The sequence below is a fragment of the Muscardinus avellanarius genome, assembly GCF_963383645.1.
Source record: "Muscardinus avellanarius genome assembly, chromosome: 7".
In the NCBI taxonomy this organism is placed as follows: domain Eukaryota; kingdom Metazoa; phylum Chordata; class Mammalia; order Rodentia; family Gliridae; genus Muscardinus; species Muscardinus avellanarius.
In genome coordinates this window covers 108,407,951-108,433,856 of record NC_137793.1, presented here as the reverse complement: position 1 = coordinate 108,433,856, position 25,906 = coordinate 108,407,951, and the positions used below count along the sequence as shown (strand labels likewise).

Genomic DNA, 25,906 nt, shown 5'->3' with positions numbered 1-25,906 from the left:
ATTTTAACAGATATTTTTAAGCACCTATCAAATGTCAGATACAAGGATAGAGGATACAATGAAGGAATCATAATTTGTATTTTTTTTAATAATACTATACTTTTGCCGGGCGTGGTGGCGCACACTTGTAATCCCAGCGCTTGGGAGGCTGAGACAGGAGGATCGCACAGGTTCGAAGCCAGCCTCAGCTACTTAATGAGGCTCTCAGCAACTTAGTGAGACCCTGTTTCCAAATAAAGTATAAAACATAGGTCTGGGAGTATAGCCCGGAGGTAGAAAGCCTCTGGGTTCCACCCCCAGTATCACCCCCCCAAAAAAAAAAATAATAATAATAATAATATACTTTTATGCCGGGCATGGTGGCAGACGCTTGTAATCTCCGCACTTGGGAGGCGGAGACAGGAGTATCGCGCAGGTTCGAAGCAAGTCTTGCTGGTTTAAGAGACCCTGTTTCCAAATAAAAAATATAAAAATAGGTCTGGTAGTGTAGCCTGGAGGTAGAAGGGTTTCCAGGAATAATAATAATAATAATAATAATAATAATAATAATAATGATGATGATGATGATGATGATGATGTACTTTTAAAATACATTAGAGCAATAATTTTTATTGTAAAATTTTTACAAATGCAAAAGAAAAAATAATAGTTTAGAATTCACTGTTGCCCAGAAAATTACTCCTTATGGTTCTCCCAGATATGCAATTATTGCCGGGTGTGGTGACACGCACCTGTAATCCCAGTGCTTAGCAGGCTGAGACAGGAGGCGCACAAGTTCAAGACCAGCCTCAGCAACCTAGAGAGGCCTTCAGCAACTTAGTGAGACACTGTTTCAAAATAAAATAAAATAAAATAGAATAAAATAAAATAGGGGCCGGAGTATAGCCCAGAGATAGAACACCCCTGGGTTCAATCCCCAGTACCACAAATTAAATAAGATAAATAAAAATACACAATTATTTCCTGCCCTTACTAGAGTTCCCCAAGTTCTTTGAGCATGTGCTCTCTGGTAAGCGAACGAAAGGCCACGAATACACTATTAAGTTCCGAGGCAGAGGTCGACCTCTGTTAAGTAGACACGTCCACTACCAAAAGTACCCTTGCTTTTACAGTGATCCAGTTTTCAATTTGTTTGCCACACTTTTCAAAGAAAACACATTGGTGTGGAGGGAAGCGTGTGTGGTGAGGAGATGGCATGTGCTGTGTGCAATGCTGCTCATTGGTTGCTCAGGAGCCGTTTCCACGATGCTCGTCTTCCACCAAGGCGTATAAACTCCTTAATCTTGTCTCCACCCCTGGTTAGTCTGAAAGGTCTTGTTTATGAGTTGATGAAGCCAAGGATGGAAAAGGTGATACGGCTTTAACAGGATCCCATAGGTAGGTGCTGGAGGTGCTAAGAGACGCCCCCAGATGTTGTTTCTGTCAGTACATCCTCTGATGTGGAGCCGTGGTGGAAGTTACCTCTCATCCCTATCAGCTGTCACCTCATCTCAGTTCACACCCAGTGGCTAAGGAAATGAAGAGAGAAGCTTAAAACTTCACCAGGCTTCATAGGACTTTGCCTTTCCATCTGAAGATGAGAATGTTATTTTTAAAGGATGAGAAAGTGAATGAAGCAGTTTCCGACCTTTATCTCCTGCACAGTATTGCGTGTCTCCTGTCTCACTCTGAGAAAGTGACATTTTAGTGATTGTAATTGAATGCTGTCACTATGCCAGGAGCACTAGTAGTTCAGCAGGAGCGAGCGGTGCAGTCCTGTGGCGTGAGGGCTGGGGCAAGCTCTCCCTCCGGTCCCCTGGGCCGCGGAGACGTCCCCCGGCCCCGCACAAGGGCGGCCTTAAGCGCATGGGAGCAGCTTCCTCTTCCTGCGTGGAGATTTAAAGCTAAAGGTAACGTGCCCGGTGGTGGCCAGCCCGGCAGGCCATCCAAACCGTCCTGGCTAAGGCTGCCACCTTGTTTCTAAGTGGGCACTGGGCTTTAGGGGACCAATCTCTGAGAACCAAAGAACCTGGGTATTTCAAAGACCTGTTCTACAAGAGGAGGCAAATTGCATTGTTGTGGAGGGTTGACAAGTAAATATAATGTAAAGTATTCCCACCTCTCGTAGTTGACTTAGTTCTTCTCTTCTCTTCTCTTCTCTTCTCTTCTCTTCTCTTCTCTTCTCTTTTCTTTTCTTTCCCTTAGTGGCAATTGTTCAGTCTTCAAGATTAATTTCTTCCTTCTGGATCCAGTAACTTCCCTAAGTCACAATAGAAATATGGCTTTTTAAAATGACAACAAGAACCTAAAAGGGGAGAGGACAGCAAATGCCATGTTTATCAGGGTTTGAATGCAGTAGTTGCCCATTTTATTTATTTATTTATTTATTTATTTAATGATTTAATGTATGCGTGTGTGTGTGTGTGTGTGTGTGTGTGTGTGTGTGTGTGTGTGTGTGTTACTAGGAATTGAACCCCAAGCCATTCTCCCTCCAAACTACGTCCCAGCCCTTGGTTTGGGTTTTGGTATTAAAACAGGGTCTCCCTAGGCTGCTGGAAGTCTCAGTACGTTGCTGAGGCTGTCCTCGAACCTGCAGTCCTCCTGTCTCAGGCTCCCAAGCACTGAGAATACAGGCATGCACCACCATGCCCAGCATAATTGCCCACTTTAGCCAGTATAATTTCAAACAGTTGAAACAGTCAAATATATTTACTTAATGGGCTCACATACCTGAAAACTAAAATTAGATGTTTGGAAGAAAGTGAGAAAATTCATTTCTGTTTTTTTCTCCTTATCCAGAACATTGCATATTAAGGAAACTGTGAGATCATTTTACCCTAGCTAATGAAACTTATTTTTCTCCCAGTTTGGTTTCACTGTCAGTTATTCAGAGATTAAAATATGCTATGCTATAATATTCAGTCTCCTTTATCTTAATTTGATAGAGGAGGTTAGAGAAACTTTATGGACAGTTATCAGAGCAAGGACGCAGTTTCCTTGGGTTTTCCTCGCCAGCTCCTTTCCCGGCCACCCTGCTCCTCGCGGTGGAGTCTCCCAGCTCGGGTAATGGCGCTGTAAGCGATCTGCCTGAGCGGGAGGTCCTGCCGCTCACTGTGCTTCGAGCTGACGCGCTTAGTTCCTTTGTGCGTCCCATGATCCGAGCTAATTATGCTGCCATTTTTCAGAGATGTGCGTTAGGAGTCATGTGTGCCTAATTCTAAAAATGGCTTTGTACATTAAGGCTCGTTTACCCACTGGTGGTTAGAGAGAAGTTAAGAGACTCTCAGTGACTGGTCATAATTTTAAATTATAGTAATAGCAGGGAACTCTCCGGTACTGCAGGCATGTAAGATGCGATTTTGTCAACTTCTCAGTCATTAGGAATGTTGCAATGTGGCTTGTATCTTACTGGTCAAGATGCCACAGAGAAGATATATTTAGTCATGGAAAAGAAAATCAGTGTCCGGCATGCACATAGGAATAGGGTAAGCACTTGCAGTTGGGTTTTCATAGGAGGGATTGATTATGTGCTTTACTAGGTCTCTATAAAAATGGTGTCCTTTTTAGTACTTGCTGAATATAAATTTCCGTAATTTTTTTTGCTGGGAATTAGTGTATTGGAGTGAAATGTTCTGTAGCTGAGGGCGGCCGTGGTTGGACATCTGTTAATAGACTGAAGGTAACTAATGAGGAGATGCAGTGGGCACGATTGATTGAATGAATCGCTGCAGTCCTGTGTGTGTGTTTCTTTCTCCATCGCTCCTCTCTCTGCAAGCTGGAGGGAGGGAGGGGGAGAGCAAGGCAGGGAGGGAGCGAGAGCAAACGCTTTCTCTTAAGTGGAAGTAGCACGGATCCCAGGGGCCAGGAGGCCAGAAATGGAAGTTTAAACTGCATCTATCTTTTAAAGGGAGAACAGCAGGAATCAAAATGTCAGTCTCCGGAGTCACGATTTACTCCTTATTTTTTAAGATCTGGAAGATAACACAGAATACTTTTTTTAGGAGGTTTTTTTTTTCCTCTTGTCCATGTTGAAATTATCTAGTGTTATCTGAGAAGCTGGATTCCTATATGTCTGTCAGTTGAAGTGGAGATGGGAAGCAGTTGTGATAAAGGTATAATATGTATATATCTATCATTTGTGTGCGTGCATGTGTGCATATATGTGTGAGTATGTGTGTGTGTATATATATATCTATCACTAGGGGGAAAATCTTAAGATGTAGCCTTACTGCAGTTTGTAGTCATTAAATTGGGGATGATCACATATCTGCAAAATCCTGAGCTTGTTAGGTCAGTTTGAACAGCTTTATGATTCTAGAGTGAGATCCTGGTAAGGTCATATTGCCAGACAAGGAGAAGCGGATCTGTTTTTATATCTGCATAGGCACATACATTATCTTATCCTGGCAGCAGCTCTCGGTCTTCTCGTGGCCCTTTTGTTGCAGTCTGGTGAATCGTCTGCACAGAACCGAACTTTGACCTTTGTGCAAACACCATCAAATCGTATTCAACACTAGTGCATGTTTTGTTCACAAGAATATTGGACATTTCTTTTGATTCTGTTAACTCCTACAGTGCTGATAGAGAAGTAGATTCATCTACTGCAAGTTGCAACTAGTAAGTGAACTTAGAGGTATTAAACATAACTCAGGAAATTATTTGTATATGTGCATAAAGATCAAAGTTGTCACACTAAAATAGGTTTTAACTCTGACCAGGTCAAATGTCTTTATAGGTCAAACACCACAAAGATTAAGAGACAAATTATGTGAAGCTAGAATGTTATATATCTTTAAAGCAAACTAATTTTTTGTGAGAAATTAAGAATTTTACAATTTAGTAAAAGATTCTTAAGTTGAGGTTCTTAGTGATATTTCAACTTTTCTCCTCTTTTTCAGAGGTGCCAGCAGAAAGGTCCCCCCGCAGACGGAGCATCTCAGGGACCAGTACATCAGAGAAGCCCACCTCCATGGACACTGCCAATACCTCGCCCTTCAAAGTACCAGTGAGTGTCTCTTTTCTCTAAAAGAATGTTTTTCTTTTTACTTTTACTTTTCTCCTTTCTTCTTAGAGACAGCTTCTAAGGAATGCAAACATTGTGTTACTCAAGAGTTTCTTCACAATGCTGAGTTAAAGGACAGTTATCAACTTCTAAAGATTAACCATGGTTAACATCCACTACTTTTAGCATAAGGTTTATTCAAGTGTAGGGAATATTACTTTTACTCATGGGATATATCGCAAGTATATAGCTGAGTGCATTGAACTTGAATTATTTTAAACTATAGAGTGCAGATCTTTGCAGATGTCCTTTTATCAAAGTTGCTAAAAACTATCAGAATTCTGTAAAGATACCAGTGGGAGTTTTTTCTTTAAGGTTGTGGGCATGTACATTTTTTTCGTATTTCCAGAGCTAGATTCCTGCTAAATCAGAGAGTGATGAGACTTAACAAGTTGCAGATCAAGTCCATAGATTTAGAGAATTGTGAAGTTTAATACTGAGACCTGGCCTGTTCTGTGCTTAAGCCATCTTTGAGATGACCGTGTAAATACTTAAAAAATACCCTGAAAGAAAGTATCTTCCGAGACTGAGCAGGCAGTAGTGAGAGGCAACGTTAGACAGCAACATATGCAGAGGTGGAAGGCCACAGGCGATGTGCTGAGCTGACCGCTAGTGCAGGCCTGGCTTGGACTTTTTTGATTTAACTCTGAGTAACCCATTTCTTCTCCTTGTTTACTGGGTAAGAAATCTGCTTACTTTCTAAGCATACTTATTAATAAGATAATACTAACTTCAGATGCTAATTATTATCTTATTACTTGAAAAGAATTGCTATATTGAAGACAGTCACTATTCTAGGTACAAGGAAAATCAGCATAGAGACTTTTCCATGGGTGGGGGGACTATTTTTCTTAATTCAGCCAATGAATATGGTATATTCATTTTTTCTTTATTCCAATACTTTTATAAAAAAAGGTTCGAATGACTCAATACGCAGAACTATTTTTCAGAGATGTCTAAGATGACAGTGTTTTATTTTGTATTAATCCTGAGGAGCAAAAGTTTTCTTTCTTTTACTTTAGGGGCATAGACATTTCATGGGTATATGTTCTTATGACATCTTTCAAAGTTTTATAGATTTTTCTCATTTTAAAAGATCACAAGTGAGTATTGGATTAATATTCTAATCAAATTATGACAGGAATTTTAATATATTAGATATAGGGTCTTTTGCCAGTTTTTTCTGCTCTTTAGACATAGTTTTTCTTTTTTTTCATAAGTGGAAATATTTTTTCCTTTCCCATCCTCTTCCTCTTTTCCTGATGAAGCAGATACCAGTATAGTATAACAAAGTTTAGGAATGTATTTGGCTGAGTTAAGATGAAGTTAGAATTTGAAGTCTTCACACCATCATGCTGAAACCAAATGGTGAAATATATATATATATATATATTTTTTTTTCCCCCTGTTGGTACTGGGATGGATGGGGGGGGGACATTCTACTTCTGAGCTACACCCCTAGCCCTATTTTTTTTATCTTTTTAGTTTTTGAAACAGGGTCTCGCCGGCGTGGTGGCGCACGCTTCTAATCCCAGTGCTTGGGAGGCTGAGACAGGAGGATCTCACAGATTGGAAGCCAGCCTCAGCTACTGAATGAGACTCTCAACAACTTAGTGAGACCCTGCTTCTGAATAAAGTATAAAATAGGTCTGGGAGTGTAGCCTGGAGGTAGAAAAGCCCCTGGGTTCTATCCCCAGTACCACCAAAATAAATGTAATGAAATGAAATGAAAGGAAACAGAGTCTCACTGAGTTGCAAAGGGCCTAAGTAGCCGAGGCTGTCTGCGAACCACAGTCCTCCAGTTTCCCCCTCCCAAATGCTGGGATTACAAGTTTAATAAGCTAGGTATGGTGGTTCATGACTTTGATCCCAGTTCTTGGGAGACTGAGAAAGGAAGGTCACAGGCTCAAGGCCAGCCTCAGCAACTTAGTGAGACTCTTTCAAAGTGAAAAATAGAATAAATCTAGAGATATAGCAAAACGTGGAATGCCCCAGAGTTTAATCCCCAGTATTACAATATATATATATATATATATATATATATATATACACACACACACACACATACACACATATATGTGTATATATATATATATATATATATATATATATATTCTGAAGAACATAGTATTATTAAAAGTATGGCTTATATCAAGTCTATAGCTTGTGGGCCAATTTTTTAACTTTAGTAGAGATTCAATTTTCATTTATTTATACAACAAATTGGCAGATAATTGAAGATTTCTCTTATAGAAGATTTATATAAGATTTATCTTATGAAACTAATCTTTCTTACATAAAATTGCAAAAGCAGTCATATGAATGGATACAGGTGGGAGCTAGCACTTCTTATAAACCACACGCTCGTTTGGTAGTCTTAGAAATAAGGAGGAAGGAGAAGGCCTCTGGGTAGTAAATTGCATGTAGCTGTCCAGGCCCTCACTCAAGACAGTTTTCTGAAAAATAACCATTAGAACACACAGATTACCAACCTCCTTCTCACAATAATGCCAGCGAGTAGAGGGATAGAGAAATTGAAAGACAGGGAATCGTGGAAATAATCTGGGTCCCTTTAGGACAAGGACAAACAGCCTTACATTTAATAGCCCTTAAGGGTACCACTGAGAAACCAAAGTATACTGGCTAAATGAGATACAGCAGTACTTGGAGATAGATGATAGATAGACAGAGAGACAGACGTGTTTTTAAATTTCTGTATAACAGTATTTGTTAATGTGACTTGAATCACTTAAATATATTTCTGATTAGAAGTAGGACTTTTTTTTAGGGTCAACGTACAATATTTTTGTAATTAATATCACAGTGGACTGACTATGAGAAAGCAGTATCCAAGGAGCCAGACATTGAGATTAAGTTATTTATACATTATTTCAAAGGAGATCATTTCCATTTTAACTTCGTGAAGAGGCAGAAGTGATATTTAGCACAAGGACTCATGGTTCTTAGATTTAGACGTTACCATGGTGAGCAGCAGGTCTACCACCCATCAAGTGGACTTCCAAGAGAACTGGTAGTACCCCACCTCCACTTTCAGACTTACTGAGAAGCAAGTGAAACAGCAAGTCCTAATTGAAATGATTTACACACTTGGGGGAACTTAGTGTGGGATCCACCAACTATTGATCCTATTGGTGTACTGTACTTGCGAAAGCAAAAATGGGAACACCAAGTTTTCCACTCCCAGAGAGCCTGTAGTCTAGTAGCAAGAGATAGAAAAATGGCCCGGTTCATGAAGAAGTAGGTAAGCGTGAAAACACAAGTTATTAGCAACATAGTGTGTAAGCTGAGGCTTTGCCAGCAAACAGTACTTGAGCTGAGTTTCAGAGGCTGGAAGAAAATAATTGACAGAGGAAGTAGAATATTCCAAGTGTAGAAAATAGCATTTTGGAAAGATATAATGATTGGAATTTCCAGGAATATAGAAAGGATTCATTGAGATGGGATTTGAAAAGTATGTGTGCAGAACTGGCAAGCAGGAAGGCTAGGAAGGTAGGCTGGGGCAAGACTGTGAGTTTGTCCAGCTTAACTGAATATGCTGGCTGCCAAAGCATTAGAGATGTGTTTATTGAAATGTTTGTGGTTTACAAGCTGTATAACTACTATGAAATATTAGTAAATTTCATGATTCTTCCTGAAATGACTCCATTTTCCTCTTGCTGTCACCATCTAAACTCAGTAAATTAGGTGTCTGTGTTTCAATGGAAGGCCGGCCCAGGGGCTAGAAATATATAGCTCAGTGGTAGACCATGTGCTTGGCATGCACAACGCCCTGGGTTCAATCCCTGGCACCTAAATAATAACAGCAACAACGATAGTAATAATAATAAGAAGAAAGCCACTCCAGCACAAATCCACACCTGCCCTTCTGTTGACACTACTAATATCCCTAGAGTTGTGGTTCACTTTAGGGAAATCACCAGAGGCCACAGGCTGCTTGTAGCCTATTGGCTGATGCCAGCTATGGCAGAAAGAACAACTGTCATTGTGAGCTTACGGAGGGAAGCCCAAACCTGTGTTTGTCTTCCTTATTCACAAAATGGTATACATGTAATGACTTAGAATGGGAGACTAGTACAGCAGAATATTCATGCACATGAGAAATGAGAGCCAAAAGCTGGTGGCGCACACCTGTAAAAACCCAGCCACCGGAGCAGCACAGGCAGGAGGATCATAACTTGGAGGCTGAGCCTTGGCAATTTAGTGAGACCCTGTCTCAAAATAAAAAAATCATAAAAAGGCTGGGGATGTAGTTGAGTGGTAGAACACTCCTAGGTTCAATTCCCAGTACTGCCAAAGAAAGAAAGAAATAAGAAACAGGAAAGTATAAGGCTCCTGGCAAGGTCTTGGTTTTTAGGTATGTTTAAATGTATTTTTTCTTGTTTTTGTTTTCTTGTTTTTTTTCAGCACTAGGGATTGAATCTGGGGCATTCTACCTCAGAGCCACATCCTAGCCCTATATTTTATTCTTTACTTTCCTTTTTTTTCTTTCTTTCTTTTTCTTTTTTGCAGTACTGGGGATGGAACCCAGGGGAATTCTACCTCCAAGCTACACTCCCAGCCCTATTTTTTACTCTTTATTTTGAAACAGGCTCTCACTAAGTTGCAGGAGACCTCACTAAGTAGCTGAGGCTGGCCTTCAATTCTCCTGTCACTAAGTAGCTGAGGCTGGCCTTCAATTCTCCTGTCTCAGACTCCCGAAGTACTGGGATTACAAGTATGCGCCACCAAACCCTCCTGCATTTTTATTTTTATCTAATCAGAGCTATCTGCAAAATACTTTTTCTGTTCTTCCTCTAGCCTCATTCCATACTTTTTCAAGCATGCCCAATTCCAACTGCAATTATTTGTTTATATGCCTCTGTCCCTCATTAGACAATGAATAATGATCTCTATCATCTCTCTAAACCACTCCTAGTGCCTAACACAGTACCTGACACTTAGTAAGCACTCAGCAAATAATTGTCAGAGGATAAAATATGCATGAGCTAAGGAACGACTCACCAAGAATGAGTGTATCTCATAGTTACTCTTTTGGTATTACTGATATCTCTAGTCAACTGCAATAACAAATATTTAATTACTTTTTTTTTTTTTTGGTGGTACTAGGGTTCCTGGAAGCCCTTCTACCTCCGGGCTACACTCCCAGACCCATTTTATATTTTTATTTGGAAACTGGGTCTCTTAAGCCAGTGAGGCTTGACTTCAAACCAGCGCGATCCTCCTGTCTCCGCCTCCCAAGCATGGGGATTACAAGTGTGCGCCACCACGCCCGGCTTAATTACATTTAATAAGCATCGAATATGCAGTCATTTGGAATGGGTACACCTGTGCAGAATGGGTATTTCTTCAGCAAAGGGAAAGTTTAATATTTAGAGTTCAGAGCTATGATATTTCACGTATGTAGTATATACTGTCTATATTAGAAATTAAAACTAGATAGAATTATTTAATGATTTGTTTCTAGGGCTATTTCTCTGAATCCTTTAGGTATTATACATATGTATAAGCTTATAGTGTTTGTTTCTGTAGATGAGTTTTGACCATTATATTCTTTTTTTATTTTTTATTTTTATTTATTTTTATTTATTTTTTATTTATTTTTGGTGGTACTGGGGGTGGAACCCAGCGGCTTTCTACCTCTGGGCTATACTCCCAGACCCATTTTATATTTAGTTGGAAACAGGGTCTCACTAAGTTGCTGAGATCCTCACTAACCTGCGTGATCCTCCTATCTCAGCCTCCCAAGCGCGGGGATTACAAGCATGCGCCACCACGCCCGGCTTGACCATTATATTCTACAAAAACAACTTTAGTCACTTTGAATAGTTTTTGCCTTTTTTGTGTGTGTGCAGTACTAGGGATGAAACCCAGGGGTATTCTACCTCCAAGCAACACCCCCAGCCTTATTTTTTATTCTTTATTTTGAAACAGGGTCTCACTGAGTTGCAAAGGGCCTCACTGAGTAGCCGAGGCTGTCTGTGAACCACGATCTTCCTGTCTCAGCCTCCTGAATGCTGGGATTACAAGTGTGCGCCATCACGCCCAACAGTTTTTGCATCTTTTAAAAGAATTGTTTTCTAACTTCTTGCTAGACTTTTACCTCTATATATTTGTGTTTTCCTTTAAATAAAACACCCTTATTTGTATACATTGCTAAAACTACATTTAATGACATCACGGGGCGATGGAGACAATTGAGTAAGGAGCAGATGATGGAGGTCCTTGCATTTAACTCAGAAAGGGACATGATATCACATCTTGTATTTGTGCATACTGGTTCACGACATCTGAGGCCTGGGAACAAGCTTCTTTCTCTGTACTCTATTTATAAAGTGACTTGATGTTTGTGATTTTGGTGCCGCTTCTGCTTAGACCATACCACCAATTTGGCTTTGGCTAAGCCAGAACTGCCTGTGTTCCGGGCCAGGTGCTGGGCTTAGTGTTCTCATTTCCCAGCACAATGGTCCAAGTTGGCCTTCCATGTGAGAGTAACACAATGCAGTCGCAGCTGCTTCATTTGTATTAGCTTTGAGCTTAGCTCTGCAAGAACTCAAACACTAAACACTGCGCCAAGCCAAGATGCAGCAGGCTGAGCTAAGGCAGGAGAGCGTGTTCCCGTGTGGCTCCGCTCGTGCCCCTGTCGCTGCGACCTCAGCGTGCCCCGTCTGTTAAACATGCTAGATACAAAAGACTGTCAGAAGGCAAAACTTTGCATAGTTTTTAGAAGGAAGCAAAGCTCTGGAAAATACACGCAGACTGTGTTAAAGGTCTTGTTTAAAAAGAACATTTTGTCTCTAAGCATCAGAATATCCAGCTCAGTTGGTATTGGTCTCTGTTTTGCATAGACTCCCCAATAAGATCTATTTAACTGTTTCCTAAGTTAAACATAAAGATGGAGAGCTTCTTGCCCACTTAATAAAGACCAGAGAGTTCATTGTCTCAAGCAGCATTTTTCAACTCTTGCTATCCATAAAAATCACCTTAAGGGCCTGGCGTGGTGGCCCACTCTTGTAATCCCCCTGCTTGGGAGGCAGAGACAGAAGGATCATGCAGGCTCAAAGCCAGCCTCACTGGCTTAAGAGACCCTATTTCCAAATAAAATATAAAATAGGTCTGGGAGTGTAGCCTGGAGGTAGAAGAGTTCCATCCCCAGTACCACACACACAAAAAAAAATCATCTTCAGGAGTTTCGACAAACACACTGATGCCTGGACTCCAGCTCAGACCAGACAAATCAGAATCTCTGGGCTAGAGCCCAGTCTTCTGTATTCTTTAAAAGGTTCCTGGATGATTCAAACATACAGACCAGGGTTGAGAGTTCTTTGTCTCGGCGACTGGTAAGATCTTAGGACTCGTACTGGTCACTCTCGTCTCTGAGTCTCAGTGCTTTCTTTTGTACCTTCGAGTTTGACTTAAGAAACTAAAGCGTGGTGTTTTCTCCGTGTCTTGTTCCTGCTCGCGCAGGGGTTGCTGGTCTGCAGAGTAGTTGCTTGTCTTTGGGCTTGCCATCAGCAGCTCGGTTATCAGCCTGAGTTCACAAAGGACTTGCTTTACTGCAACACTGTGACCTCTCACCAGCCTTGGGTGGAGTAATGAGATCAAATTTATACCTTCTAACCTACAAAGCTTTTTCAGTTTCTATATTCTCATAGCTATTGTATTCCATAAGGATACTTAAAGTTATTTCCTTTGGTTCTTAAAGATTCTGTATCCATCTTGTCTCTTTTGTCTGTGTGGAGCTAAGACCCATAACAGGATCACCCCGCACTCTTCTAATATATTTGTATTCATATGTGTATGAATATATATTCATATTATATGTCTGTCAAGATGTTATTGCCAGAGGTAAAATAATATAATAAGCATAGGAATGCCAGAGAAGAAAATTTATGATCTGAAGATATTAAATATTAACTGTGCCTTTAAATCATTTTATAATCAGAGGGAATATAATTTTAAAAACTCTTAATGATAAATATCCTAGAAAATGTAAGGTCTGGAACTAAGAGTCTTAAAGTAGGAAAAAAGGAATAAGGTTAAATACAGCCCCTTGGGGGGTCAGGTAGGACTGGGTTAGCTCCTAGAGTAGAAGGAAGCAGGCGTGACAGACATTGCCAGGAGAGCCTGACTTCACAGAATCAAAGTCATGAGCCCTCTTAATCGGTGGTCATTCCTAGAACAGACTTAGCCCACCAAGCTTCGACTCGAGCTGGTCGTGGCCGGTTGAGAGGATGGAGGCTGGCCCTGGGGCTCATGCTTAGGCTGTGCTGCAAGCCTCCCTCCCTCAGCAGTTGTTCTCTTGACTGTAATGGGGAAGGGAAGGCGCCACACTTTTCAATTTAGAATTAGAGAGAAACGTTTTGAAGGACTAATGCATGCTTAGCCACTAAGTATACCTGACCTGAACAGCTGATATCAAATGCCTTCCTCTTCCCTGGAGGTTCTGCATCTAGAGATATGGAAAGGCAGGTTTGCTGCTTATTTTGCACAAATTTTTAAAATAGGTATTACTGATACTTTGCATGGCTGCGTTTTTATGCAAACTACCTGCTATAAAGAAGAGAGCACCATATGCTTTTACTGAAGGACGTCGAAATAGGAAACATAACATTTAGTTTAAAAAGAAAAAAGCAAAGGGCTAGGGATATAGCTCAGCAGTGAAATGTTTGCCTAGCATGCACAAGGCCCTGTGTTCAGCTCCCAGTACTGCAAAAGAGAGAAGTAAAGTGCACGGCGAAACGAAGATGGGGTGGGCTGCAGGACTTGGGGCAGGCTTGGAGAGGTGGTGCTTACCCCTGTGAGCTCCAGGAACACCTGGGCTCAGCCAGAGGCCACCACATGGGGAAGGGAGCTCTTGTCCATACCCAGTGCAGGTGCCCAGACGTTACAGAGGCACTCATGGGAAAGGAAGAAGCCCGGCTCAGGCAGGGCACACAGACTTGGTGCCTGGCAAAGGAGACCTGGCACCCACGTGCCAGGTGATGGGCTGGTCCTGGGTACCTGTAAAGGTACCATTTCTCCCTAAGGATCCTCAGGCCAAGGGATCAAGTATAAGAAAACACCGGGACAAGCGGTCTCCTCCACCCTCCTGTCTGCCTCCGCTTTCTCTCCTGCAGCCACTCCTATGCACTCATTCTACATGGATCCCTCTGCTTCTGTTGCCAGCCCGTCTAGCTCAGCAGGGACGCTCAGCTCCTCCCCTGGCCTCCAGGGCCTCCTCCCATCTTGGCCTCACCTGCGCAGTGGGGTGCTGGCCAGCATTCCACCCCCTCGGCAGCTGTCCTTTGGTGCTTTCTCCAATCACATGTCCATAAGTGTGACCATGTTTTATACATCTTATTTGGCTTGCACAGTGGGTTCTTTTTCTTTGCCCATCATCTTCTCTCTTCCTCTCCTCTTTTGAATGTCTTCAGACAGAACTAGCTCTTCAGAAAGGATCAGTCTCCTTCCTTTTAGCTTTTGGAGCTGAACTCCTGGTGCAGGATGAGAAGGCAGCAGTAAGGTGCACATGTGTGCCTTCCGTCACCTTTTGACTGCCTGTTCAGGCTCATTTCCCCGCACCCATTATCTCCCCCTTGCCTCCAGGTCTGCACCTCCCGTGCCCGTCCTGCAAGTCCCCAGACGTACTTTATCAAGCCTCTGCACAGTTCTGCCTGGGCAGTCTGTCTTCTCCCCTTCCTAAAAAGTATTCTCATCCTTTAAAACTCAGCTCCAGTGTTTCCTCACCTCTTTTAGATAATATTAGCCTTGACTTTCTCTTTTCTTTTTGCAAGAGTGTACATTTATTCATGATAGCACTGATACTATGATATCATAGGATTATTATTTGTAGAGTTGCCTCTCCTGGGTTGCGATATTCTAGTTGATAATCTCCAGAATGGGATGTGTATGCCTCAGAAGAGGCAAAGATGCACGTATAATCCATTTGGGGTGCAGAGAGGAAATATTAAATGTTTGATTTCTTATCACTCTCTTTAAATTTTTACCTTACTGAATGTTTCATAGTTGTACAACAGAACATTGTTATATTTTGTAAGTAAACAGTAGGAATGCACACTCAACTTACTCGTTTTATGCAGTCAAAACAATTTAGAAACCACTCTTCTGGAAGATCAAACTCTATCCTATTCATCTTACAACGTAAGCACTGATCTTCTCTTTCCTAATATGTTTATGAAAAGTCATTTAAATATGCCAAAGGGATTCATTATTACTATTATCATTATTGCTATTTTTGGTACCAAGGTTTGAACCCAGGGGCATTCTACCTCTGAGCAACAACCGCAGCTCTATTTTACTTTTTCATTTTGAAACAGGGTCTTGCTAAGTTGTTGAGGCTGGCCTCAAACTGCAGTCTTTTTGTCTCAGCCTCCCAATTACTCATAATTATTAAAAGTACGCAAATTACAAAGACATTAACCTCTCACGCCATAGTATTTTCATAATTAGCTAGTAGTTTAAATCAACGTTTTGTACTTTTTAATAAAAGGCTCTACAATTAATCTGTTAAATGAAATAGAATTAAGAAGGGTGGAATGTAGTGAGTAGAAAGAATTTTCTTTCTATGAAAGCCCTGTAAGCTTAATGACAGAAAGATTGACTCATGGGAACTCTCTGTCTTATGGGTTTCCTTCTCATTCAAGGTATAATTGGCTGTGTAAGATTGTGGGCTGTCTCTCAACTCTTTAAAAGTTAATAGGAAAAAATAGTGCGCAGAAGTGAAGCTCGGAATTTGATGATCGGTCCTACCTACCTGCGCTCCTGGCTCATGTAGTCAGCAAGAGCATCATTACTTGGAAGCACGTTCCCACAAAAGTAGTCGGCTGCAGTTTCAAAAGACTGAACTGCTCTGACCATATGACCGAGGGCCTGTGTCACCTGGATTCTCAAATCTGCATAAGTATTGGTATCAAATTCAATAGTACTAGTACTTAAGGGTTTTTACCTGGTATAAGCAAAGAAATGACAGGGCTGTATTTTTTACAATATGTTAAGCTAGCTTACGCTTTTCTTAAAAGAATGGCATATGAATATGTTAAGATCTTTGGAGGCTTGCAGATAATAAGGGACTACATGATAACCTTTTCTTTGTGTGTGTATGGTACTGGGGATTGAACTCTGGGGCATTCTACCTCTGAGATACACCCTCAGCCCTATTTGATATTTTTTATTTTTTATTTTGAAACATTTTCTCACTAAATTGAGGAAGGCCTCACTAAGTAGCTAAGGCTGTCCAGGAACTGGCAATCCTCCTGTCTCAGCCTCCCAAGTACTGGGATTACAAATGTGTGTAATCCACCACACCCAGATTAAGAACCAATTTTTTAATATTTGGTGTCTAAATTCATAATGGAAAATTTTTTGTAGTATTAAAAACAGTACAGTTAAGCTGGGCGTAGTGGCACATGCTTATAATCCCTGTGCTTGGGAGGCAGAGACAGGAGGATCGCGCAGATTCAAAGCCAGCCTCACTCGCTGCCTTAAGAGACCCTGTTTCCAAGTAAAAATATAAAAATAGGTCTGGGAGTATAGCCTAGAGGTAGAAGGATTTCCAGGAACCCCAGTACCACCAAAACAAACAAACAACAACAACAAAAAAAAAAACAGTTCAATTAGGAAATACCCTTTTAAACTAATAAACTAATATAACTCTGCCTAATCTTTTTTGTATAAATTTCTTTCTCCTTCCCTCATTTTATTCTACTAAAAAATACCCTCATAGACATTAGTAAAGAGTAATTTTGTTGGGTATGGTAGCACATGCCTGAAACCCCAGTACTTGGAAGGCCAAGATAGGAGGATTGCAGGATCAAGGAGAGCTTCAGCAATATAGTAAGACTGCAACCTAAAAAGATCTTTTTTCAAAACAAAAAATAAAAATAAAAGGTAAAGAGGTGGGGGTATAACTTGGAGGTAGAGTGCTTAGTACCCCCCAAAGAAAACTAACTTTGCTGTTCACATTATCCCTTTTGCTTACTACCACCATTCATAATATGGATTTCAGGTGTATTTTGTCTTACCAGAAGCAGTAAGAGCTTTTGCAGGCTTCCATGATAACCTCTGTGCGACTGTCCAGGAGACTGGCAGACCTTAACTTTGGCGAATGTTCTCCTTGTTAATTTTGACCCATCATTTCTTGTTATTTTATTTCTTAATGCCATCTTAACATTCATACTTTGAACTTGAGTAAGAGCAGCACAGTCTGTTAGTCATAAGAAAACTTACATATCATTGATAATTTTTTAAAAGCCTGTGCGATGGTCTATAGAAGTGAATATTCCAAATATTTAACTTTTCCTCTGGAAACACAAGATTTGGTCTTATTTTACTAATTTTTGGGAGGTTTTCTCCCTCACATATATTAAATACTTCCCTATTTTCTTGAGTGAATTGGACTTTTCTTAATAATTCAAATGAATTATTATTATCATTCTATAGCTGGGCATGGTTGCACACCCTGTAATCCCAGTACATGGGAGGCTGAGACATGAAGATCACGTCCGAGGAAAGCAAGACTCAACCACCTAGCAGGAACCTGTTTTAAAACAAAAAATAAAAAGGGCCAGAGATGTAGCTCAGAAGTGGAAGGCCTTAACGGGTATGGTGGTGCAGGCTAGTAATACCAGCGTTTGGGAGGCTGAGACAGGAGGACTGTGGCTCGTGGACAGCCTCAGCTACTTCATGAGGCCCTTTGCAACTCAGTGAGCCCTTGCTTCAAAAAAATAAAGAATAAAAAATAGGGCTGGAAGTGTCACTGGAGTTAGAATGCCCCTGGGATCCATCTCCATTTCCGCGAAAAAAGCACAAAGGGCCTGGATGTAGCACTCCTGGGTTCAGGCCCCAGTGATCCATTTCCTGAGTACGTGGTACAACTCAATAACCTTTCTGAAAAAGATAAAATTAGGTGTATATCTTATACTTTACATAAGCATAAACCTCAAATGGATTGGGGATATAAATGTAAAAAATAAAATAAAAATGCACCATATAATAACTATAAGAAACCATGGATGAATTATTTAACTTTAATGTAGGGAAAATCTTCCTGTAATGATTAATAAAAAGCCAGAGGCAATTAAAAAAAAAAAACAGGGGGAAAGGGATAAGTTAGACTACACAAAATATTTTTGAATTGCATAGCAAAAAAAGTAAAAAACTAAAAATGGTCATGAACATATGAAAACAATGTTCAAACTCACTTATATTCAGAAAAGTGCAAACTTTATTGTTACTATTTTTATTTTGGAGGCATGTTGCCTCCAAACCACACCCCAATTCAGCCTCAGCGTAGCGAGAGAGGCCCTGTTTGAAAATAAAAATAGGGCTGGGACATAGCTCAAGAGTAGAAAAGCCCCAAATTCAGTCTCCATTGCAAAAAATAAATTAATTAATTAAACAAATAAAAAGAGTTGTGGGTATAGCTCCATGGTAGCTGGAATCCCTAGTGCCACCGAGAGGGAGGAGAATCTGGCGTTGAAAGAAGGAAAGTTCTGTAGTTTGAATATTCACTTCTGTAGGTCACCTCAGTGCCTCATTATCCGTGAGATGTATGTGTTTTCTTCTAACAGAGTCCATGCTGATCTTACTCAGGTTCACAGAGTACATTAGGGAAGATAATATACAAACAGTATAGACATATGATGTCATATATATGGTGTATATTTTTCAGTACTGGGGATGGAACCCAGGGGCATTCTACCTCCAAGCATCACCCCCAGCCCTATTTTTTATTCTTTATTTTTGAAACAGGGTCTCACTGAGTTGCAAAGGGCCTCAGTAGTAGCTGAGGCTGTCCTCGAACCATGATCTTCCTGTCTCAGCCTCCCAAATGCTGGGATTACAAGCGTGCGCCACTACACACGGCTTATATATTTTATTTTAAAACAGGGTCTCACTAAGTTGTGGAGGGCCTCACTCGGTTGCTGAGTTTAACATTTTCAGCTGTCCCTTCCTTTATTTTTTTCTTGTTAATTTTTTACATTTGTTATTTTAATAAACATTTTTGGAAAATATGATAAAATGTGCAGTTAAAATATGAAAAGTACCAGTCCCTGGAAGGCTGAGACAGGAGGGATCACTGGTTCCAGAATAGCCTTAACAAAGTAGGGAGATTCTTAGCAACCTATTGAGACTTTTTTTAAAATAAATAAATAAATAAATAAATAAATAAATAAATAAATAGGGCTGAGGGTATAACTTAGAATACACCTGGGTTTAACCCCTGGTCCCACACACACAAAAAAAATACATGTATATAATAATAAAATTTGCAAATGAATATGTTACTAACAGTATAATTGCTAAAACTTGAAAAGCAAAAATGGAAACAGATCTCACCCGGTCTTTCCTAGTCGGCAAGGTGGCATTTTCTTAGTGGAAATCATGTATCATTTTAATGAACTGCTACTAAAACTAATCACGTAGAATGCTGTGAAACTCTGTTTAGCCGGGCGTGGTGGCACACGCTTGTAATCCCAGCATTCGGGAGGCTGAGACCGGAGGATCGTGGTTCGCGGACACTCTCAGCTACTTAGTGAGGCCCTTTGCAACTCAGCGAGACCTGGTTTCAAAATAAAAAATAGGGCAGGGGGTGTAGCTCAGAGGTCTAATGCCCCTGGGTTCCATCCCCAGACACGCAAAAAAAAAAAAAAAAAAGAAGAAGGAAGGAAGGAAGGAAGGAAGAAAGAAAGAAAGAAAGAAAGAAAGAAAGAAAGAAAGAAGGAAGGAAACTGTCTTCAATCCCTTGTGTAGTCACCGATGTGACATGGTCTCAAGCAAGATCATAGCGGGTGTGTCTCCCGTCCCTGTGTTTTTGTGTGGAAGGCGATGCCATGTTTCCCTGCCTAAGGGAACCGCAGCAGTGCCAGGCTGCCGGCAAGCCAGTGTCTCCTTACCACCGCCGAGGCTCCCCAGAGCGGTTGCGTAGGAGCAGCTTTGTTTCAGCTACCAACGTGCCCAGATGGCCAAGTGCAGTCTTCCGGGCTTGCTCCAGACTGCAGGCGGCGAACAACTTGAGTTACCACTGTCTTAATGTCACTGAGCTGCAGAGAGAGGTAGAACCAGGCTTTGCCTCCACAGACAGGGGCTAATTTTAGTATTTTGAGGGGAAATACTGGGTACTAACTACTCAAAGTAAGTTGTTTTTAGTAGTATCAATGCTGTGACCATTTTTTTTTTATGATGATGGACTTCTTGCTGTTTTTAAGAACTGTGGATGTAGCAACAGCATTTCAAAGGAGAATCGGTTAAGGCAGGCGTTGTGTCGAGTGTTTTATTAGAAGAGGTTGTTGTCGGTTCAGAGGATGAAGTCAGTGTATTTATAGTCTTTCTCTCCTTCCTTTCTATTTTTGCTCCTGGGTTTTGGGGGAAAACTTATAGAAGCAACATTTACATTCTTCACATCTTCATAAGACATATTAATCATAACTGTGAAGCATTTTCCTATTGGGTTCATATATTTTTAAATTTTATACTTGAAGATTCAGTTACATATAAAAGTAATTTCAATAGGATTTTGCTTTAGTGGAATTATATAAATAGAAACCCAAGGGGTAAATCCTTATAAATCAAATGTCATACTGGTGGGGTTTTTTTTATTCCCCATTCCTCATATTTTGAATTATGTTGCATTCCTGGCTCTTTGTGATATATTCTGTAAGATTTATATAGAAATTCAATACAGTGCATGGGGGAAATAGGTATATTATGAAGCTTGGAATATTGAAGAGGAGTTGGAACGTGGAGAATGAGCACGGCACCGTGGTTAAAACCGGGTTCAAGAGTCAGGCTGCCCGCGCTCAAGGTTCTGCTCAGCCGATTGGCATCTCTGTTAACATAGGAAAGTCAGGTGCCTTCTCTGCCTCGCTATTGGTCGGCTATTGATGAAGGAATGAGCTGTGTGAGCTGTACATTCTCACTCCGCCTCCTAAGGAAGCTCTCTTGCTTCCTTAGTTCTTCCCTCTTCCTTCCTTCCTCTATTCATTTCTTCCTCCTCCTCCTCCTCCTCTTCTTCTTCTTCTTCTTCCTCTCCCCTTTCTCCTCTCTCCTCTCTCCCCTCTCCCTACCTCCCCTCTCCCCTCTCCCCTCTCCTCTCTCTCTCTTTCCTTTTGGTGGTACCGGAGATTGAACCCAGAGGCATTCTAGCATTCTACCTCTGAACTACACTCCTGGCCATTTTATTTTTTGTATTTTTAAACAGTGCCTAGCTAGGTTGCAGAGAGTTTTGCCAGGCTGCTGAGGCTGTCCTTGAACCTGTGATCTTCCTGTTTTAGTCTCCCAAGATTACAGGTGTATGCCACACCTGGCTCCTATTTCTTTTTTTATAGCAAAAATTTTTCTTTGAGAAATGCAAGTGCTATTTATTTCTGACTGCTTTGTGTGGTTATCTTGTCTCATTGTTGGTTTCCTTGGACATGGCTTCTTCTCTCAGTCAGAGTGAAAGGAGAATGTCAGACTGTGTATGAGAGCAACAGAGAAGGCACACTAAGTCAGGAAGGCGGGAGCCACGCGAGAGCAGGCTTTTACTCCAGCCTATGTGTTATGGAATAATGGACTGGAAACGGTCGTGGTGAGTTAGGAAAAGCCGAGCTTCCTCTTCCTGGTTGAAGGTTGAGTTCAAGAGAATGAAAATCTCCTATCAGACAGTGCTCTAAGGGAAGCGTGCTCTCAGGTAAAAAGCATGCTTTGGTTCCATCAGGAGGTGACAGCAGAATTCTGAAACTGTTTCATTTACCTTCAGGAACTGACCACTGTGTGATCTGGAACTTCCCCTTATCTGTATTCCTAAAACAACTATAATGTTTATCTCTTTATCAGATATGGGGTGAACTAAACACTGGTGGATGTTAAGATGGATACAGCATTATCCCATCCCTCAAAAGTTCAGAGACAAGACTTCTTGTCTCTGGGTAGGGAAACTTGAACCGTTATTGATGAATTGCTAGAGGTTTGGTACCGAGATATCTGAGATAAAAATTCCAAGGGGACCTGGAGAGAGCTCCTTGTTTTAGTTTTACCTTCTGGAACGTTACCAAGTTCTTAGAGTGAATATCAGAGAAAAATCCTTTTCTACTCTGTCAGGGGGAGGAGAAAAGAAAGAATAGTCTAAATTTGCCAAAGCATTCTTATTCTCTCCTCCCCGCTCCTTCCCTCTCTTTCCCTTCCTTCCCCTTCTCTCTCCTGACCTCCCTACCCGCTCCTCTTACTAGGGATAAACCCGGAGACATTCTACCTTCATGCTACTCCCCCAGCTCTTTTTATTTTTATCTGGAAACAGGGTCTCGCTAGGCTGCTGGAGCTGTCCTGGAGCCTCCCACCCTCCTGTCTCGGCCTGCCAGGCACTGTGAGTGCTGGCCTGTAGCTACATGCCTGGCTTCCTCTGTTATCATTGTAATGTCCATGGAATCTCTAGTGATGTCTTTTTGCTTTCTGATATTAGTAAGTTGTGTCTTCTCTCTTTTTTTCTTAGCCTAGATACATAGGCTTATCAGTTCTTTTGATTATTTCAAGGGACCAGCTTTTGTTTTCAGTGATTTTTCTCTTTTTACCTCCTATTTTCAATTTTATTGATTTCCACTCTAATTTTTGGGTGTGTGTGTGTGTGTGTGTGTGTGTGTGTGTGTGTGTGTGTGTGATGCTCGGGGTTGAATCCAGGGGCATTCTACCACCCAGCTACCTCCCCAGCCCCCGTTTTTTTTGTTGTTGTTGTTCTTTATTTTGAAACAGGGCCTCGCTAAGTAGCTGAGGCTGGCCGAGAACTTGGATCCTCCCGTCTCAGGCTCTTGAGTGCTGAGATTACAAGTGTGTGCCACCACACCCAGCTAAGTTTTGTTATTTCTTACACTTATTTTGCATTAAAATTGATCTTCTATTTCTAGTTTTCTAAGGTAGGAAATAACATTGATTTTATGTCTTTCTTCTGTTCCAACATTCCAACATTCAGTGCTTTAAGTGCCCCTCCAAGTACTGTTTTCAGCTGCATCCCGCACATTTAGATGTCTTGTCTGTTTTCCTTTGGTTCAAAGTATTTTTTCCATGCATTTTTTAATTACCCATTTCTACTTTGACCTATACGTTGTTTAATCTTCACGTTTTCCCAGACATCTTTGTTACTAATTTCTAGTTTAATTTCACTGTGATTTGATGAATGCAGATATTATATAATACATTAATCATATTTAACATATTTAAGTTGTTTGATGGCCCAGAATTTGCTACCTTGGTGAGTATTCCACATGACCTCAAGAAGAATTCTGCTCTTGTGGGATGGAGTAGTCCATAGATGTCAGTTCCATCCAGTTGATTGACGGTGCAGTTGAGTTCATCAATGACCTCACTGCTTTCCTGTCTGCCCTGGATCTCCCTACTTCTTTTTTTTTTTTTTTTTTTTTTTTTTTGCGGGTCTGGGGATGGAACCCAGGGGCATTTGACCTCCGAGCTACACCCCCTGCCCTATTTTTTATTCTTTATTTTGAAACCAGGTCTCACTGAGTTGCAGAGGCCTCACTATGTAGCTGAGGCTGTCCGCGAACCATGATCCTCTGGTCTCAGCCTCCCGAATGCTGGGATGACAAGTGTGGCCACCACGCCCGGCTTCTCTACTTCTGATAGAAGGGTGTGAAGTGCCCAGCTACAACAGGGCCTTCATCCATTTCCCCTGTGATTTTATCAGGTTTTGCTTCAGGTTGTGCGGTGCTGTGTTGCTAGGCACACACACTGAGGATTGTGGAGAAGTACCCTCTTTATTGTTATGCAGTGCCATTGTGTCCCTGGAACTGACCTTGTTCTGATATCAGTTTGCCTGAAATTAAGAACACACGCAACTGATGTTGGCATGGTGTATATTTTTTTACATTTACTTTTTTTTGGTGGCAGTGGTACTGGGGTTCATGGAAGCCCTTCTACCTCTGGGCTACACTCCCAGGCCTATTTTTACATTTTTATTTGGAAACAGGGTCTCCTGATCCTCCTGTCTCCGTCTCCCAAGCGCGGGGATTACAAGCGTGCGCCACCACGCCCGGCCTACATTTACTTTTAATCCATGTCTTTAATGTGGGCTACTGTATTTAATGTGGACTTATCGCAGAGAGCACATGGTTGTGTCTTGTTTTTTGAACCAGTCTGGTAGTACCTTTTAATTGGTACCTTAGACAATTGATAATTGATATTCAAAGCTATTGCCAGTATTGTTAGATTACTTTGTCTTCTGGTCTTTTTCTGCCTTTCATGATTTGTTTTTTGTTTTGATGTTGGTGTGTGTGTGTGTGTGTGTGTGTGTGTGTGTGTGTGTGTGTGTGTGTTACTGGGAATTGAACCCAGGGCCTTCTACCTCTGACCTACAACCCCAACACTATTTTATTTTTTTATTTGGAAACAGGATCTCGCTAGGTTGTTTAGAGTCTCACTAAGTTGCTGAGACTAGTCTTGAACCTGCAATCTTCCTGTCTCAACCTCCCAAGTACTGGGATTATGTGCCATGGCACACAGCTCCTTTCTTGGTTTTAGTTTGGTATTTTTTTTTATATTTCTCCCTTCATAACATAGTAGTTATAATTCTTCTACTCTTTTTAGTTGTACCCCTGCAGTGTGCTACATACACTTATAATGAATTTACATCCACTTTCAAGTAACACTGTAGCTTTTCATGTGCGAGTGAATACCTTAAGATAACACAACAATAGTGATTTCTCCCTCCAGTCCTTTGTACTGCTGCTGCCTTTCATTTTTATGTAAACGTGTATGATAATACATGAGCACACATCATCAAGTATATTTGCTGTTATCATGAACTAATTATCTTAAATCAATGAAGAATTTAAAAGATAAGGGTTTTCTTTACCTTCATTTCTCTGCTTTTCTTTAAATAGTCCACTTTTCTTCTCTCTAAGGAACTTCTTTTAACATTCCTTTGTAGGGGGAGGGGTCCTGGGGACTGAACCCAGGGACACTGGACCACTGAGCTAAGTCCCCCTTTTTCTAATTTGTATTTTAAAACAGGGTCTGTTGCCATGCCTGACCTTGAACTTGCAATCCTCCTTTCTTAGCCTCCAAAATACTGGAATTACAGGTGTGGGCTACTGTGCCCTGCTTCTTGTAACATTTCTTGTCAGGCAGGTCTACAGGCAGTGAATTTCTCAATTATGTTTTAGGGTGTGTGTGTGTGTGTGTGTGCGTGTGTGTGTGTGTCCCCTGTCTCTCAACACTTCAAGTATTTTACTCAACTCTTGTTTCCATGTTTTCTGAGCAGTCCGGTCTTTATTTCTCTCTACGCACAGTGGGTCCTCCCCCACCCCCACCCTACCCCCACCTGTGGCTTCTCTCAGGATTTTTTCCTTATCTTTGGTTTTCTGTACTTGAGGTATGCCCAGGTGTGGTGGTGTTTTATCTGGGGTGTTTGCGTTTGTTTTGTGTCTGGCATCTCTGCAGCTTCTGTTCTCTGGAGGTCTAGTTTGGTGTTCCACTCTAATTTGGGAAATTTTCAGCCATCTCTGTTTCAGGTGTTTCTTGTATTCCTTCCTCTTTGCCTCTGCTTGTCCCATTATGCATGTTACACCTTTTATAGTTGCCACACAGTCCTTGGCGTGCGCGCACACGCGTTGTGTGTGTGTGTGTGTGTGTGTGTGTGTGTGTGTGTGTTTGGGGGATTTTTAGTCTTTGCTTATTTTCCGGTTTGGGAGGTATCCTTGTGTTCAGAGAGCCCTTCCTCAGCCACGCCCAGTCTACTGATAAGCCTATATATGTATATAACATCTAAATTCCATATTAAATGACAAGCTACTTTAAGGATTAGTTTGTGTTTATCTTTGATTCTCTTATAACTCCTGGTACAATTCTATACCACAGATT

At 41.2% G+C, this 25,906-nt stretch overlaps 1 protein-coding gene across 2 annotated transcripts in view; it reads left to right on the top strand.

Annotated features, from left to right (window-relative positions):
• Nucleotides 1-25,906, top strand: part of RASAL2 (RAS protein activator like 2) — a gene marked incomplete at both ends in the record, with an annotated part of 325,911 nt that overhangs the window by 223,589 nt on the left and 76,416 nt on the right. For both annotated transcript variants that reach the window (XM_080699623.1, XM_080699622.1), the window contains one exon: nucleotides 4,878-4,984. In XM_080699623.1, the coding sequence (XP_080555749.1) occupies nucleotides 4,878-4,984 (107 nt within the window). The remainder of the gene's footprint in view (nucleotides 1-4,877; nucleotides 4,985-25,906) is intronic.